Genomic DNA, 18,688 nt, shown 5'->3' with positions numbered 1-18,688 from the left:
TCACCTTTGTCCTGTAATGCAATTTGTTGCTTATGCAGTAATGCTACTTCCCGTCCCAAAGCTTTCTTCTGTCTTTCCAGTTCATTGCGAAGCACCAAAATTTTTAATTGCAGGCATTCACTTTCTTTTTTCTAAGTAAAAAAAAAAATCACAGGTAAATTTATGAATAGAAAATTCATGACTATAAATAATTATTCATTAGTAATGTTTCAAATGAATAATGGTTTAATATTCATCAAACCTTAATTCTCAAGTAACTTAATTATCAGCCCTATCATTTTAATGAAAAGACTATAGAAATAAGCCAAGAATAAGATATCTTGGGTTCCTTTCCTGATATTGTAATACAAGATACAAAATTATTAGTAAAGAAAAAAATGGAGGGGCTAAGGATGTAGCTCAGTGGTAGAAGTACCAATACATGTTAAAACACAGATGAACCTTGAAAACATCATGCTATGTTAAAGAAGCCAGTTTTAAAATGCCACATAATGTAGTAACTTCATTTATATAAAAACTTCATAACCGGTAATCCAAAGAAACAAAAATTAGATTTCTATTCTTGCCAAGCTGAACCACAGTGCTCTAATTCCCAGCTCATTTCAGAGAAAGACATATAGGGCTTTCATATCTGTTAGGCAATAAGGAACTATTAATCGCAATTATATTGATAAATATATTGATATATATTGATAAATATATTGATAAACACAAGTCCATGGAGAATCAATGAACACCACCCGAGGAGCCTGTACTTCTACTACATACTGGTAGTAATGAGATAACCCTCTTTCACTCCAATGCAATGGTGTCAAAGCAGGCCTAATAGAATCAGAACCTTCACTATTACCCATTACTAATGAGGCACCCTACTTTCTGTGATACAGTGGAGGCCAGGTAGAAAGCAGCAATGAGGTACTTATACTCTACTCAGCCAAAAGTATCAATGGAGTCCTAGTAGGGAGCTACACCCACCAGGCAATAATGAGACAGCACTTCTTCCTTCCCTACCACAGCAGCATCAAAAAAAGCCAGCTAAAACAAAAGGTTTAAATAAAACCCAGAGATTTATAACATTATATCCAAAATATCCAAGTTACCATTTTAAAAAAAATCAATCATCATATTGATAACCAGATGATGTCAAAACAAATAAAAAAGGACAATCAATAGATACCAACATGAAGATGATAGAAAAGGTACAATCATCTCACAAAGATATGAAAGTAACCCCCATAAACATGTTTCAATAATTAAAAACATGCTTGAAATTAACAAAAATATAAAAAGTCTCAGTAAAGAAACAGAAGATATAAGAACCAAAAGGAAATTTTAGAACTGAAAATAACTGGAACAAAAACCTCAGTAAATTAAGCTCAAAGGCAGAATGGAAGAGATAGAGAAAACCATCTGTTAGTTAGAAGGCAGAACAATAGAAATTGCCCAATTTAAATAGCAGAAAAAATATACTAAATGAACAAATGAATGAATGAAAAAAGAAAAGAGGGAAGGAGGGACAGAGGGAAGGAAGGAGTAAGCAAGCCTGGTGCTGTTTTATTAATCATTCATTTAATTTCTTAAATAATTACAGTTAATAAAACAGCACCAGGCATAGTTGATTTCACTGGTGAATTCTACCAAATATTTAAAGAAGAAACAATACCTATTCCTTAAAATCTCTTCTGAAAATGTGAAGCATTTTCTATTTCACTGAATGAAGCCAGCACAATCCTAACACCGAAACTGGACAAAGATATCACAAATATTAGCAAATCAAACCCAACAATGTGTAAGTATTATACACCATAGTCAAAAGGAATTGATTCCAGGTATGTAAGTTGCTTTGAAAACAACTAATATAACTGATCACAACAACAGACTAAGGAAGAAAAAGCTACTGATCCTTATCAATAGATGTAGAAAGAGCACGAGTCAAAATTCAATACCTGTTCATGATTTAAAAAAAAAAACAAAAAACTTTCAGAAACTAGAAAAAAGGGGAACTCCTTCCATTGGTAGAAAATGTCTACTAACTAAAGTAGAGCTAATATCAGAATTATTGGTAAGAAACTAGATAAGACAAGGAAATAAAATTTATACAGAATGGGAAATAATGAATAAAATATTTGTTTAAAAATAATATATTAGTCTATTTGGAAATCCCAATGTATTAACAAAAACAACAACAATAAAATCCCAAATCCAAAACCCAAAAAATAACCTCTAGAACCAATGAGCAATTACAGCAAGACTGCAGGACATAGTATTAATAAACACAAAAGTTGATGCTTTCCTGTGTAACAGCAATGAACAATTGGAATTTGAAATTAAAATTTTTTTAGAAAAACTTTATCCTAGCATAGAAATGAAATACTTTGGTAGAAACCTAAAGAACATATTCAAAATCTATAATGAAAACTACAAAATTCCAATGAAAGAAATAAAAGAAAATCCACGTATATGGATAGATCATGTCCATGGATATGAAGACAATGTCAATATTCCCCAACCTGATAGATTCCAAGCAATCAGAATAAAAAACTCAAAAAGTTATTTTATCAACAAACTGACTCTGATTACACAAGGGCAAAAGATCCTGAAGAACTAGCACAACATTGAAGGAAAACAACAAAGTTGGAGAAATATTAGTATCCAATGTTAAGACTTAATGTATAGCTGCAGTAATCAAGACAGTATAGGATTAAGAACAAACAAGATCAATGGAATGGAAACAGACAACTCAGAAACAGACCCATACAAATGCAGTCCAATGATCTTGGGGAAAGTAACAAAAGCAATTCAATAGAGAAAGAACATTCTTTTCACCAAATGATGCTGAAATCACTGGATAGCCACATGAAAAGAAAACAAAATCACAATCAAAGAAATCAATTTAGATACAGACCTTACACCTTTTGTAAATATTACCTCAAAATGGATCATAAACCTAAATGTGAAATAAAAACTAAATAACTCCTAGAAGGTAACAGGAGAAAAATCTAGGTAAGTCTTTAGATGATCAAGCCCCATGAAAGAAGAAATTGGTAACTTGAACTTCATTAAAATTAAAAACTCCTCTGGGAAAAACACTAGTAAGAGAATGAAAAGACAAGTCACAGACTGGAAGAAAATCTTGGCAAAATCCATATCTGATAAAAGACTAGTATCCAAAATATACAAAGAACTCAATAATAAGAAAATAAAGTAAAACTCAACAATAAGAAAATGAACAACCAAATTAAAAAATGGAAGAGATATGTGTATAGTCACTTCACCAAAGAAGATACACATATGTGTATATGGCAAATAAACATGAAAACATGGTGATATGTCATCAGAAAATTACAAATTAAAACCCCAATGAGACACAACTATAAACCTATTAGAATAACTAAACTTCGCAACTCTTCATAATCCCAAATGCTCTGAGAAACAACACAAACTTTCATTCATTGCTAGCGGGTATGAGAAATAGTCACTTTGGAAAATAGTGTGGCAGTTTCTTACAAAGGTAAATATAAGCTTACTATATGATACAGCAGTTGCACTTATATATTAATCCAGATGAGTTGAAAATGTATATATACACAAATATATCTATGGCAACTTTATTCATAATTGCCAAACTTGGAAGCAACCAAGAGGCACTTTATTTAATAAATCAACAGATAAAGAAACTTTGGTATGTATCCATGTAGTGGCATTCAGTAATAAAAAGACAAGTCAACAATCTATGAAAAGACAGAGTGAAACTTTAAATGTATATCTCTAAGTGAGAGAAGCCTGTATGAAAATACTACATACTGTATAATTCCTACTACATACCAGTCTAAAACAAGGCAAAACTATGAAGAAGTAAAAAATCAGTGGTGATGTAGAGTTTGGGAGAGGGAGAAAGGGATAAATAGGTGGAGTACCAGGGATCTGTAGGGAAGTGAGACTATTCTGTATGACACTATAATGATGGATACATGACAATGCATTTACCATGTGTCCACACAGAGTACTGTAAACTAGACTTTAGTTAATAATAACTTATCAATATTGATTAACAGTTTAACAAATATATACCACTAATATAAGATCTTAATAGTAGAATAAATTGAGGTGGGGAGCAAGGTATTTGGGAGTTTACTATACTTTCTGCACAATTTTTCTGTAAACCTAAAATTTGTTCAGAAAAGAAAGTTTTGTTGTTGTTTTAGAGTCACAGAGGTACACGGTAAAATGTCAGCATTAGTATATATTTAATTGTGCATTAGTATATATTAATTATACAGCATATGGCATGACATAATTTAATCAATTTCATTCCTCATTGTCTCCCCATACCCTTTCACCTTTACCCTGATCCTCTTCTTCTACAATAGTCTCCCTTCTGCATTCCTGATGTCCTTTTTCCCCTTCCTCTAATTTCCACATAGGAGAGAAAACATGATACTTGTCTGAATCTTATTTCATTTAACATGATGATGTTCGGTTCCATCCATTTTTTTCTGAAAAAATATTTTGTTTATCTTTATGGCTGAATAATAGTCGTGTGTGTGTGTGTATCATGTTTTCTTTATCCATTCTTCTAACACCTATACTGAGTCCATAACGTGGATATTGTGAATTGTGTATGCATGGATATGTAGGTATCTCTAAAGTATTCTGACTTTAACACTTTCAGATAAATATTAAGGAGTAGTTTAAATGGATCATGTGGTAGTTCTATTTTCAGTTTATTGGAGCAACCCCCGTATTGATTTCCACAGTGGCTCTCTTAACTCACATTCCCACCAAAGTGTTTAAGGGTTCCTGTTCCCCTGTATCTTCACAAGAATTTATTGTAATTTACCTTTTTGATGATTTCCATTCTGACTAGGATGAGACAGAATCTCAATAGTTTTGATTCACATTTCCCTGATGGCTGAAGTCTTTGAACATTTGTCATATAATTACTGGATATTTGAACCTCTTTTGAGAAGCAGTTTCTTTTCAGTTCTTTTCTCATATATTGAATGGGTTATTTGTTGTTTTGGTGTTAAGATTTTTGAGTTCTTTATGTATTTGGTATTGTTTTAGTTAGCTTTTCCATTGCTGCAACCAAAATACCTGACAAGAACAATTTTAAGGAGGAAAAGTTTGTTTAGGGGCTCATGGTTTCAAAGGTCAGTCTACAGATGGCCTACTCTACTCCTCAGGGGTAGAAGTGTGTGGTAGAGGAAAGCAGCTGGGTACATTACACCAGGAAGCAGGGTTGCGGGGAGTGCTCCATTCTCCAGAGACAAAATATATGTTCCAAAGACATGCCCTGAATGACCCATCTCCTCTGGCCACACCCTACCTACAGTGATAATCCCTATCAGTGAATTAATGCACTGATTCAGTTAAGGTTCTCGTAATCAGATCTTTTCACCTCTAAACTTTCTTGCACTGTCACACACATGAGCTTTGGGGGACACCTAATCTAAACCTAACAGGTATTAATCATCTGCTAGAAGTATAGTTGGCAAAGATTTTCTCCCATTCTATAGGCTATCTCTTCACACTGTTAATTGTCTTCTTTGCTGTGCAGGAGCTTTTCAGTTTAATATTGTTCTATTTATCAATTCCTGTTATTATTTCCTGAATTATAGGAACTGAACTCAGGAAGTCATTGCCTGTGCCTATATCTTGAATGTTTTCACTATGTTTTCTTCTAGAGGCTTCAATATTTCAGATATCTTATACACAGATATTTGATCCATTTTGAATTGGTTTTTGTATAGGGTGAGAGATAGGGATCTAGTTTCATTCTTCTACGTACAGATAACCATTTGTTAAAGAGGTTGTCTGTCTCCAACATATGTTTTGGACCTTTTGTCAAGAATCAGATGACTGCAGTTGTATGGACTTATGTCTGTGTCTCTCATTCTATTCTATTAGTCTATATGTCTGCTTTTATGCCTGTCCATGCTATTTTTGTTACAATGCCTGTGTAGTATATTTGAAGTTGGGCATTGTCATGCCTCCAGCCTTGTTTTTTTACTCAGGATTGCTTTGGCTATTCTGGGTCTTTTGTTTTTCCATATGAGTTTTAGACTTGTTTTTTCTATTTCTGTGAAGAATGTCATTGGTATTTTCATGAGGATTGCATTGAATCTGGATTGCTTCTAATATGGCTATTTTAACTATTAATTCTGGGCTGGGGATGTGGCTCAAGCGGTAGCATGCTCGCCCGGCATGCACGGGGCGCTGGGTTCGATCCTCAACACCACAGAAAAATAAAAAATAAAGATATTGTGTCCACCTAAAACTAAAAAATAAATATTTTTTAAAATATTAATTCTGCCTATCCATGAACATGGTAAGTCCATCTTCTGGTGACTTCTTCAATTTCTTTTTCAGTACTCTGTAATTTTCCTTGTAGAGGTCTTTGACCTCTTTGGTTAGATTTATTCCTTTTTTCTTTTTTTAAAATAAGTTATTAGGAATGGAATTGTTTTTCTTTCTCAGTAGGTTCATTAATGGCATAAATAAAAGCTATTTTAATGTTAACTTTGTATCATAATACTCTATTATGACTTCTATTAGATTTAAAACTCTTCTGGTGGACCCTTTAGGGTCTTCTAAATACAGGACCATATCATATGCAAAGAGGGGTAATTTGACTCCTTTCCGTCCTATTTGTATCCCTTTTTATTTCTTTCTCTTGTCCAATTTCTCTGACTAAAATTGCAGGTACTGTATTCAATGAGAGTCATGGCAGTAGATATCCTTGTCTTGTTCCCAATTTTAGAAGAAATGCTTTTAGTTTTTCCTCATGATATTGGATTTGGGCTTGTCATACATAACCTTTAAAATGTTGAGGCAAAATCCATCTATCCCCAGATTGTTCAGGGCTTTTTATTAGGGAAAAAACTGTTGATTTTTGTCAAAGCCTTTTTCTGCATTTATTGAAATGCCCATGTGATTTTTGTCCTTGATTTTATTTATGTGGTATATTACATTTACTGATTTGTGAATGCTGAACCATCCTTTTATTCCTGGAATAAAACAAACTTCATCATAGTGTATGCTCTTTTTAATGTGTTGTTGAATTCAGTTTGCAAGTATTTTATTGATGATTTTTGCATCTATGTTCACCAAGGATATTGGTCTATAATTTTCTTTTCTAGTAGTGGCATTATCTGGCTGGTTTAGTCAGTTTTTTGTCACTGCTGTGACCAAAAGATTTCATGAACAATTTTAGAGGAGGAAAAGTTTATTTTGGGACTTAGTTTCAGAGGTGTCTAAACATACAGATGGATGACTCCATTCTTTGAGGCCTGACATGAGACAGAACATTATGGTGACAGTGTGTGGCAGAGGCAAGCAGCTGGGAACATGGCACCAGGAAGCAGAGAGAGTTCCACTTACCCAGGACAAAATACACACACCAAAAAGCATGTCTCCAAGGAACTATCTCCTCCAGCCACACTCTGCCTGCCTACAGTTACCACCACCCAGTTAATTCCTATTAGGGGACTAATTCACTGATTGGATTAAGGCTTTGATAACCCAATCATTTTACTGCCAAACACTCTTGTATTATTTCACACATCAGATTTGGAGGGATACCTATTATCCAAACCATAGCACTGGCTTTACAGAATGAGTTTATAAGTGTTCCTTTCCTTTCCATTTCTTGAAATAGTATGAAGGGCACTAGTGTTAGCTCTTCTTTAAAAGGTCTGGCAAATTCATCTGTGAGTCTGTCCAGTCCTGGGCTTCTTTGTTGGGATGACTAATTACTGCTTTAATTTCACTGTTTGTCATTGGTCTGTTGGATTTTTTTTTTTTTTTATCCTCTAGGTTCAATTTGGGGGATCATCTGGATTTCAGTGGTATCTATTGTAATAGCACCATTTTTGCCTCTTATTATCAATCTTGTTTATTTTTTCAAAGAACCAATTCTGTTTCACTGCTCCTTCATATTGTTCTTTTAGACTCTATTTCAGTAATTTTAGCTCTGATCACCTAGTAAATTCTTATCTCCTTCCAGAGGTATAAAATAGCTAATCAAAATTAAGATAGAAAAAAAAAACCCAATCCAATAAATAAATTAAAAAGTTACCAAGACTTGAAATAAGCTGGTGAAAAACTTAAAACGAAAAAAGTCAGAACATGATTTGATTTCTAGACAATGAGAAAGTCTGGGAACTAAGATGCACTATGCTACGGTCTTGTTGAAACAAGGAGCATGGAAAATGATTTCTGGAACTTGTGTTAAAAGTAAGTTATAGCAATCATTTCTCACCCCAAATGCCTTCTTCTTTATCTCTGAAATACTGATTCTAAACAGATGGTATCATAATCCATTAAAGACATTCAAGCCACAAAAACAAGAGCTATTTCCAATCATTATATTAGGCTTAAAAGTCTGTGAAATATGGCTTTACAAAGAATATTCCTAAGTAAATTTTCTGAACACAGTGAAAATTTATGAGGGACTTCTAGATGAATATTTATGAGGGATGTGCTCCTAGATGAATCTGACATGTTTTCTGCTTTCTGTGAATTTAGATCTACTATAATCAAAAGACTTTTTGTCCTGCCAAACTAAAGTAAGAACGAAGTAATAAAGTCTAAATATATATCTCCAATAGAATATTAGCCTTAAAAAGGAAGGAAATTCAGCAATATGCAATAACAGGAATAAACCTTAATAAAATTAACAAAGTGAAATAAACCAGTTATAAAAAGACATATTATATGATGGTACCACTTATTAAGTACTAAGAGTAGTCAAAATCATAGGAACAGAAAATAGAATGGTGGTTGCCAGGGCTTAGAAGTAGTGGAGAATGGGCATAGAGTTTTAAGTTTTACAAGACAGAAAGAGCTTTGGAGATGGACGGTGATGCTGGTTGCACAACATTATAATGTACGTAATACCACTTAACTAGTCATTTAAAAATGATTGAGGTCATAAACTTGATTGTGTATTTTATAATTTTAAAAATTGAGAACAAGTCAATGAGGTTGCTTATCATGAAAGAAAAAAGAACTAAGACAAAATTTGCTTTTTCTTCAGCAATCATATAGAGCGATCAGGAAGCCAAGGATCTTCTTTTATCACTGAAGGGAAAGAAAAAAAACAGATAAAGTCTTAGGAAGTAACCTTTTTCCACAAAGAGCTAAGTGATCAATTTCTTCAAAAATTTTCCACAAAAAAAATGCATATTGAATTCTACCTAAGCAGAGAAAGAAAATAAGCAGAAAGAAAAGCAACTCTTCAGAAAAGAGGACTATGCCTGGCTGGGGGTTAACCTGCTCTATTCCAGGATACACACTAAAATTAGGATGTTTTCAATTCAAAGATCTAAAATTACAAGTTAATCCAAATACTAAGCTAATACAGGACAGCGTGCGCATACCGTGTTTGTGTTATGGTCCGTGTGCGGAAACTGGCCCATTTACAGAAATATATCAAGTAATACAAAGCCAGAACTGTTGGCTTTCATTTCTGATAAGTAGAGTAAATTAACCCTGCCCATGTGGGATCTGGTTCAGTTTCCTCTTAAATACTTCAAGACAAGTTGCTCAAAGATCTTAACATCCCATATCTTCTAATGGGTTTCTTTGTTCTATTTATGTGTTTATTCCAAGTGTGACTAATGTCACATATTTATCTCCCGTGTATCATTTTTAATTGGATTTTAGCTGTTTTTTTACACAACACTGTATCAGAACTGAAAATCACAAACGTTCATTTATTTTCAAGCACACATTCCTATTTATGGGTCTTTAGCAAGAAAATCATGGGCAATATTAAACATTAATTTTAGAATGACAGTTAACCTATAAATAACCCATTAATGGAAATGAATATTATCTCAGATCATACTGGAATTAAAAACATGACCCTAGGAATCATGAAGTTTCCAAATATATTCATAATAATACTGTTATGTCCTTTTTCACTCTCACTTTCTCATAAGTATAAAAGTAGAATGTGTCGGAATCTACAAGATTTGAGATATCACAATAGATATCACAATAGCAGATGTGAGAATCCAGGTAGTTTATTAAACTAGAAATGAACTTTAATGAAGTTAAATTCACAAAACTTAAAATTATGCAACTCAATTCATTTTAGAAAAAACACTTATTTTTCATAAAAATGTATTCTTACATTAACATAATAAATTATTGTTATTTTGAAATTAATTGGGTAATTATTTAATTTCTAGTATAATAAATATCAATAGCATAACGCATGTTATTTTGAGATTATCACAAATGAAGAGAATAAAGGGGTCTTAAGATCAAAAAGCTGAAAATTGGTGTCTTAAGGCATATTTTATCCTCATGTATATTTCCTCAAACTGGAAATAATTAACAATCTAAAAGATGTTCTAGAACTATGGAAGTTGTCCTAAAGTTTACCAATTGCTTTTTTTTTTTTTTTTTTTTAGCGCGGGGGGCTGGGGGAACCAGGGATTAAACTCAGGGGCACTCCACCACTGAGCCACATCCCCAGCCCTATTATGTATTTTATTTGGAGACAGGGTCTCACTGAGTTGCTTAGCGCCTCGCTTTTGCTGAGGCTGGCTTTGAACTCACAATCCTCCTGCTTTAGTCTCCCCATCTGCTGGGATAACAGTTGTGAGTCACCATGCCAGGCTTACAATTGCTTTTACATGTCATTTCTAGGATCTTTCCATTGTACTTACACCTTATCAACCCCTAAGAAAGAGAAAAGACTTCTTTAGAAATTACTTCATCCTCTCCATTAATTTCATAGACTCAGTGGCAATATATGAGGTCTGGAACCTAGGCCTAGCTAGAGAGATAAAGCACAATATATATAATAATAAAATGTATAGGAGTTTTAAATGCTAAAAGCTAGTATTTGAGGGTTCTGGAGACTAATCAATAGTGGCATTATTTTGAAGAGAGGTCAAAACTTGGTGTAAGCAAACACCACAGTAAATTTTCCCTTTTCTATGGCTTTGTTCTGAAAATGGCTGCAAATTCCAACAGAAAGCCAACTTATCTTCCCAGATGGAATAAACTAAGAGAAAAAAATAAGATAATCAAGAATGCCAAAATGGAGGAACCCAGGAATGGGCACCCCAAATTCTGTTTAAACTCAATGGAATTCTCTAAACCCAAAACTACATAAGCATGAGATAAACAGAAAGCTGCCTGTGGCTAAGATTAAAAAAAAAACAAACCAGAATCTGAACCAATGCCCATTGGAGACATGACAGTTTAAGCTTAACCAAGTTAACTATCTGCTAAAATAAGAACATCACTCTTCAGAGCAAAGTAATAAAACCTAAAGATTCTACCAAGTTACACTCACAATTTCCAGGATACTATATGATATTACCCAATATATGAAGAGGCAGGAAAATGTGACCACTCTCTAGGGAAAAAACAATCAATGTATATATAAAAACAATTCAGGCTGGGCATGGGGGTCCTCATCTCTAATTCCAGGGTGAGCCCGAGGATTGCAAGTTTGAGGCCAGCCTCACTAATTACCAAGGCCCTAAGCAACTTATTGAGACAGTGTCTCAAAATAAATGATAAAAAGGGCTGGAGATATGGCTCAGTGGTAAAGTACACTGAGTTCAATCCCTGGTTCAAAAAAAAAATATAAAATAAAAATAAATTCAGATATTGGACAAATCACATCTTTAGATCCCTAATAAATACAATGCCAAAAAAATTCCTTATCATCAGATAAAATGCAACAAGATACAAAAAGGAAAATATATTTTAATCAATACAGGCTTATTCCAGAAATGGAACATTTAAAACATGAAACTAAATTAATGTAGTTCACTACATTAGAGAAGAGAAAATCATATGATTGGTTCAAAGATGCCAGAAAAAAATTGACAAATTTTAACATCCATTCATGACAAAAATTCTCAGAAAACAGAAATAAAAGGGAACTTCCTAAATAAAGGGCATTGCTAACATTATATTTAATGAATAAAGGATGAATTTTTTTCCCCTCAATAAAACCAGGAACAAGGCAAGGAATCCCATTTTTATCATTTTTCCCCCACTGAACTGATGTCCTAATAAGCACACAAAATGCCCAGTTCAAACTTGTAGACATTATTGTTCACATAGAAAATCCCAAGAAGTCTACAAAATAATTATTATAACTAAATTAATATAACAAGTCTATAAGATACAAAATTAATAAATTAAAATTAATTATATTCTTATACACTAGTAATATACAAACAGAAAATAAAAATTCAAAACCAATTCTATTTGTAATAATGCCCCATCTTCCCCCCCACAAAAAAATTCCACAAAACACTTAGGAATAACTTTAACAAAAGGCCTTTAAAATCGCTATAATGAAAGGCATAAAACATTAATGAGAAAATTAAAGAAAGATCTAAGTAAAATGGATACCTATCATATTCATGGACTGAAGGACTCAATATTGCTAAGATGGCAATTCTCCACAATTTTATTTATAAATTCTTATCAAAATCCCAGCAGCTTTTTTAGCAGAAGCTGACAAACTGATTTTAAAATTCACTAGGAAATATAAGGAACCAAGAAAAACAAAACAAAAAACACAGGGATTGGGACGGGGTTGTGGCTCAGTGGTAGAGCACTTGCCTAGAATGCATGAGGCACTGGGTTCCATCCTGGCACCACATAAAAAATAAAATAAAATAAGGGTATTGTATCCACCTACAACTAAAACAACAACAAGCAAGGGAATTTTTAAAAAGAACAAAGTTGGAGGAGTTAACCTATCTGGTGTTTTGTTTTGTTTTTGTACCAGGGATTGAACCCACAGGCACTTAACCACTGAGACACATTCCCAACACTTCTTCTTTTTTTTTTTTTTTTTTTTTAAATTTTGAGACAGGATCTAGCTAAGTTGTTTAGGGCTTTGCTAAGTTGCTGAGGCTGGCTTTAAACTCACAATGCTCCTTCCTCAGCCTCCTGAGCTGCTGGGATTATAGGCACACATTACCAGGCTCTGCTCCCTATTTGGTTTTAAGGTGACAAATCTACAATAATAAGAGAGTTTGGTATTGGTGAAAGAAACATATAGGTCAATGGAACAGACTACAGAACACAGAAATAGGTGCACACACATACAGCCATCAGACAACCAAGTCAAGGTAAATAAATGGGGAAAGACTACTATTCAACAAATGTTATATCAACTGAACATCTATGTTGTGAAAAAAATTTACCTTTACTTTATCTAGTATAAAAAAATTAACTTGAAATGGATTGCAGATCTAAATGTAAAGCCCAAAACTATAAAATTACTAGAAGACGATGAGACAAAATTCTTATGACCTTGGGTTAGGCAAAGGTTATTTATAACAAATAAAAAATAAAATGTTATTAAAAAAATTTAAAAAATGTTGGATTTATTGGATTTATCCACCCTAAAAATTTTTGCTCTTTAACACCATTAAGAACACAAAAGACAAGTCATGGACTGAAAAAAAAAATGCCCCAACATACCTATCAGAAAAAGAACTTAAAATAATCGCACACGTATACTCTACAGCCCCAAATAAGAAGGTAAAAATCTCAATTTAAAATGAGAAAAGAAATCTAAACTAGTTAACTTGATACCACAAACAAACAGATAAGTAAACATAATGAGAGTTAAGTTTCTCACTATTAGAAAAGGATATTACAGAGCATGGCATGGTGTCACACACCTATAATTCCAGCTACTCAGAGGCCAAGGCAGGAGGATCCTATGTTCAAGGCCAGGCTGGGCAACTGAATGAGATCCTGTCTCAAAATAAAAATAAAAAGGGCTGGGTATGTTGCTCAACAGTAGAGCCCCTCTGGGTTCAATCCCCAGTACCAAAAAGAAAAGAAAAATTAGTAAGAAGGCTAGAATGAACCTTATGGTATTAGAGTCAAAAACAGTAGTATGCACTAATGTTTATTTTAATACATAAAGAGATAAACAGATACATGTTTATCCATAGATAACTCTGTCCACTGAGAGGGTCTATAAATAACTATACCCAGTAGCAACAAGCACTATACCATTACTCAGTGAAATAAATAGAGTTCTTTGTAGAAATGGCTGATTCTAGGGCTGAGACAGAAAAACACATGATGAGCTAGATCATATGGTACCAGGGAATAAGGAAGTACTTAAAAAAAAAAAAAAAGATGGGGACATATCAAAAGTATACAAGAGTCAACTTAAAAGATATTTTAATAGCCAAATTTATAAGTTGATTGAGAAAAAAATAACATAGCACTGAATTATAACAAAAAGTATAAAACACATGAGTTCATACTGATAAAGTGAATAAATAAAAGGAGGGAGAAGGGATAAATCTTTCTGACAAAGAATTCCACATAATATGTGTATACATTATCCCCTCTCCAAGAGGTGGGGCTTACTTCACATTCTGATATACTTAAACTTAGTAACTTGCTTTCAAAACATAGAATGGAAGAGGAACTCTCTCTTTTTTTTGCCCCTGCCAACCTCCAAGAGAGCCAAGGAAAAGGAAATTTCTCCTGGTGAACCCTGAAAAATACTACCTTGAACAAAAAGGTCAAGGTTAACATCCACAGTGATTAGTAAATGTGATTTTAAAAAGGAAACACTAAGAAACTGCCATAGATCAAAGATAAGAAGACCATGATGACTCAACATAGTATCCTAGACTGGAAACTAGAGCAAATCAGTCTAATCATGAGAAAAACACCAGATATATCTAATCAAGGTCTATTTTACAAAACACCTGATTGGTAACCCTCAAAACAATCAAGATCATCACAAATAAAGAGAGCCTAAGGAAGAATGACTACTAAGTGTAGTATGCTTTCTTGATTGGGATTCTGGAATAGACATTAGGTAAAAACTAAGGAACTCCAAATGAGGTCTGGACTTTGGTTAATGATAAGTTATCAATCTAGTTTCATTAATTATAACAAATTTAATATATCAAGGTAAGATGTTAACAACAGAAGAAACTGGATATGGAGTATATATAGTAAGTATCTATCTATACTATCTTTTGTAATAATTCTACATACCAGAAAAGTTTTTAATTATTAAAAAAAAAAAAAAAGAGCAGCTGCTCAGGAGGCTGAGACAGGAGGACCACGAGTTCAAAACCAGCCTCAGCAAAATCAAGGTGCTAAGCAATTCAGTGAGACCCTGTCTCTAAATAAAATACAAAATAGGGCTGGGGATGTGGCTCAGTGGTCAAGTGCCCCTGAGTTCAATCCCTGGTACCAAACCACACCCCCCAGAAAAAAGATGTTAGTAGAAATACAGCAAACCACAAATAAGAATCCATAGTTAACAATCATACATTGATATTAATACCTTAGTTTTGACTACATACCATAGTTAAATAAGCTGTTGATATTAGGTGGGCTAGGAATGTAGCTTGTAACTTGCCTAGCATACCTAGAGCCCTGGGTTTGATCTGAAGTACTGCAAAAAACAATGAAAAAGAACATGAGGGAAAGACTATATAAAAGAAATATGGGAACTGTCAAAATTATCTTTATAAAAAGTTTCTGGTAAATCTAAATTTTTTTAAACTATCTTTTAGTTGTTGATGGACCGTTGTTTAATTTATTTATTTATATGTGGTACTGAGGATCAAAACCAGTGCCTCACACATGCTAGATAAGCACTCTACCACTGAGCTACAGCCCCAGCCCAAGAGTTTATTTTTTTAATGGGCAAAAATACCTAAACTGATACTTCTTAGAAGACATGAATAACCAAATACTATGAAAAATGGTCATTATAGAAATGTAATTTAGCAGGAAAATGAGGAAACATTACATAACCATTAGAATGACTAAAATTAAAAAGACTGACCTCCTAAATGGAACAAACAAATCCCTGAAAGACACAAACTTACCAAGGCACTTAAGAAGTAGATCGTTTATAAACCCATAATTCTCAAAGAAGGTGAATTTCTAGTTCAATACCTTGACACAAATAAACCTCCAGACTTAGCTAGTTGCAATGGCAAAATCCTGTCAAACACTGAAGAAATAATTCCAATTCTATACCTTCTTACAGAAAATAGGAGGAAAAATTTTCCAGTGAGTTAGGCCAACACTACTCTGACAACAACACTAGACAAGAAGATTACAAGAAAGCAAAGCAGATCAATCTTCATCAATATATATACAAAGTTCTTCAAAGTGTTTTTAAAAAAATGAAATCCAGTATTGTTCATGAATAGAACAATTTATCAAATGCAAAAGGCCTTTCCCCAGGAAGGCAAATTTGGGTTAACATTCAAAAATCAACCAATGTACTTCACCATAATATCAGAAGAAAATAGAAGAAGCACACAATTTTGTCCAGAAGGGTTATCTGATGAAATCTAAAACATGTAAGTAGAAATGTAAGACAATGGTAGAAATTTTATAATTAATATAGTTAAGTGTGAAAAAATGTTGGGCGTTGATTAATATGACAAGATAATCAAATCTTTGAAAATCATCAGGTACAAACAATTTCTCATAACAGATTTAATTACTTAAAAGGAATTAAGAAATGGTCTTCAGTAGTATAGAGAAAGAGGAACAAAGGAAGGGAGAAGTACTGAAGGTTGAAATGGAGCAAAATACATTTCATGCATGTATGAATATGTTAAAAAGAACACCACTATTATATGTAATGCACTAATTAAAACTGCTATTATAAAGTAATCCAATTTATTTCAGATGAATAATAATTTACTTGAGACAAGGAAGAGGTAGGTGGAAGAGAACAAGAAGATGATAATGGCATTGTGCTAGATTCTTTCTTAAATTCAATGAGTAATTTCCTGATTACCCACTATGTGTCACATTAAAAAAAAAAAGGTATTTATTTATTTATTTGTTTGTTTGTTCTAATTAGTTACACAGGACAAACAAATAAATAAATGAACAGTAGAATGCATTTTGATACATCATACATAAATGTGGTAAATGAATGGAACTGAAGAATATCATGTTAAGCAAAATAAGTCAATCCCAAAAAACCAAAGGCCGAATGTTTTCTCTGATTTTATGAGGATACTAATTCATAATTTGGGGGTTTGCCAGGGAAGAATAGAGGTATTAGGACTATGTAGAAGGGAATGAAAGGAGGGGAGGGAGTACAGTACCCCTGTCTAGAAAGGACCTTAAAATGAATCAGACATTATTAACCTAGGTGTCACTTTCTAAATAATGGAAATACAGCAATGTGTGAGAAAGAGAGAGAAATCCTTCCTTTCACAGAATTTAGAGAGACAGAAAAAAAAAAATAAAATATATATCATATTAAAAGGTATTATGGCTTAGATTTTAAATGTCCCCTAAATGAGTTGAAGGCTTGGTTACCTACATGTGATACCACTGGGAGGTGGTGGAACTTTTAGGAGGTGGGTCTCAGTGGAAGGAAATTAGGTCATTGGGGATATACCTTTAAAGGGGATATTGAGATCCCAGCCCCTTCCACACTCTCTCTTTGCTTCCTGGCTGCCATGAAGTGACAGCTCTGCACTCTCCGCCATGATGTTCTGCCTTGCCATGGAACCAGAGTGAATGGGGCTGACCATGGACTGAAACCTGTGAAACTGTTGGGTCAATATAAATCTTTCTTCCTTTACCTCGAGTATTCTGTCACTGTGACAAGAGAGCTGATTAACACAAGTGTCAATAAATACTATGGAAAAAAATTTAAGCAGGAAAGGAGACATATGTACTGGAGCAAGATTTTCAATGGGGTTATTAGAGAACTAGAAGATTTCTGGGTTCACTTTCAGTTCAAACATCCAATGATTTTCTTCTACATTGACTAGGCAGCACGAAAACACACAGTGAACCTCTGAACCTGACCTCTTTAAACTCATACATTCTATCCCCTTACTCTTGTGTGTCAACACTTATATTTTAGAAAAACAGGATTAAACATACATTTTTCCATACTGAGACAAAGCATATGTTGTCACTTAATGAAACAAGTAATTTCCCAATCTTGCCTTGGGAGAGGAAAATAAGAAAAATAAAACCTAGCGATTTCTCCCCAAAGGTTCTAAAAATGCAGCATTTTTGTACTCAACATAAAGGATTAAAACAGTTATCCCCCTCCAATATATTTATGGTCTGGAATTTGGACCTTTATTGGCACTAAGTTACAACAAAAGGTGGTTTAACAATGTCTCTTCAATGGAAGATTTTTCATAAACAAGAAAAGTCACATGCATAAAAGAATTACTACTATAATTATTTTAGCAAACATATTTTTGTGGCTGATATGTGCCAAGTACAGAACTATTTTACATATTAGGTTGAACAACAAGAAATTGCTATTTATAGGTCAAAAACAGTAATTTTATACAGTTTGAACTAATACATTAATTTCAAATTCCATAAGACAGAAGTTTGTATATATTATATGCATCGTTATTTTTCTATAATTCTTATATTATCATCTTGGGAAACTTTTTTGCTTTTATTTAGGGATGTAAAGGTTCTCAGCTAAGTGGTACAAATAAATGGAAGATGCTATCTATCTGTGATAGTTCAAGCAAGCAAATATTTAATTTTATCTAAGACTTAACTTGAAGATTTGAACTTTAAGTATCATGATCATGTGGCTTCATTTTATAAAAAGTTCAATTTATTAATCATGCCTACTATTCTGCTTATAAAGATTCTTCATTCCAAAAATGAGTTTTTGACCAAATCATAT

The 18,688-nt window shown here is 33.3% G+C and overlaps 1 protein-coding gene across 3 annotated transcripts in view; it reads right to left on the bottom strand.

The window, feature by feature from the left end:
* Uvrag (UV radiation resistance associated) overlaps positions 1–18,688 on the bottom strand; it is a 330,605-nt gene that overhangs the window by 161,319 nt on the left and 150,598 nt on the right. For all 3 annotated transcript variants that reach the window (XM_046442008.2, XM_046442007.2, XM_046442005.2), the window contains exon 8: positions 5–131. In XM_046442008.2, the coding sequence (XP_046297964.1) occupies positions 5–131 (127 nt within the window). The remainder of the gene's footprint in view (positions 1–4; positions 132–18,688) is intronic.

The sequence above is a fragment of the Marmota monax genome, unplaced genomic scaffold (assembly GCF_021218885.2).
Source record: "Marmota monax isolate L192 unplaced genomic scaffold, Marmota_monax_Labrador192_F-V1.1 WCK01_AAM20220418_F8-fsc00068, whole genome shotgun sequence".
NCBI classification, from domain to species: domain Eukaryota; kingdom Metazoa; phylum Chordata; class Mammalia; order Rodentia; family Sciuridae; genus Marmota; species Marmota monax.
This window is presented reverse-complemented; position numbering and strand designations above follow the sequence as displayed.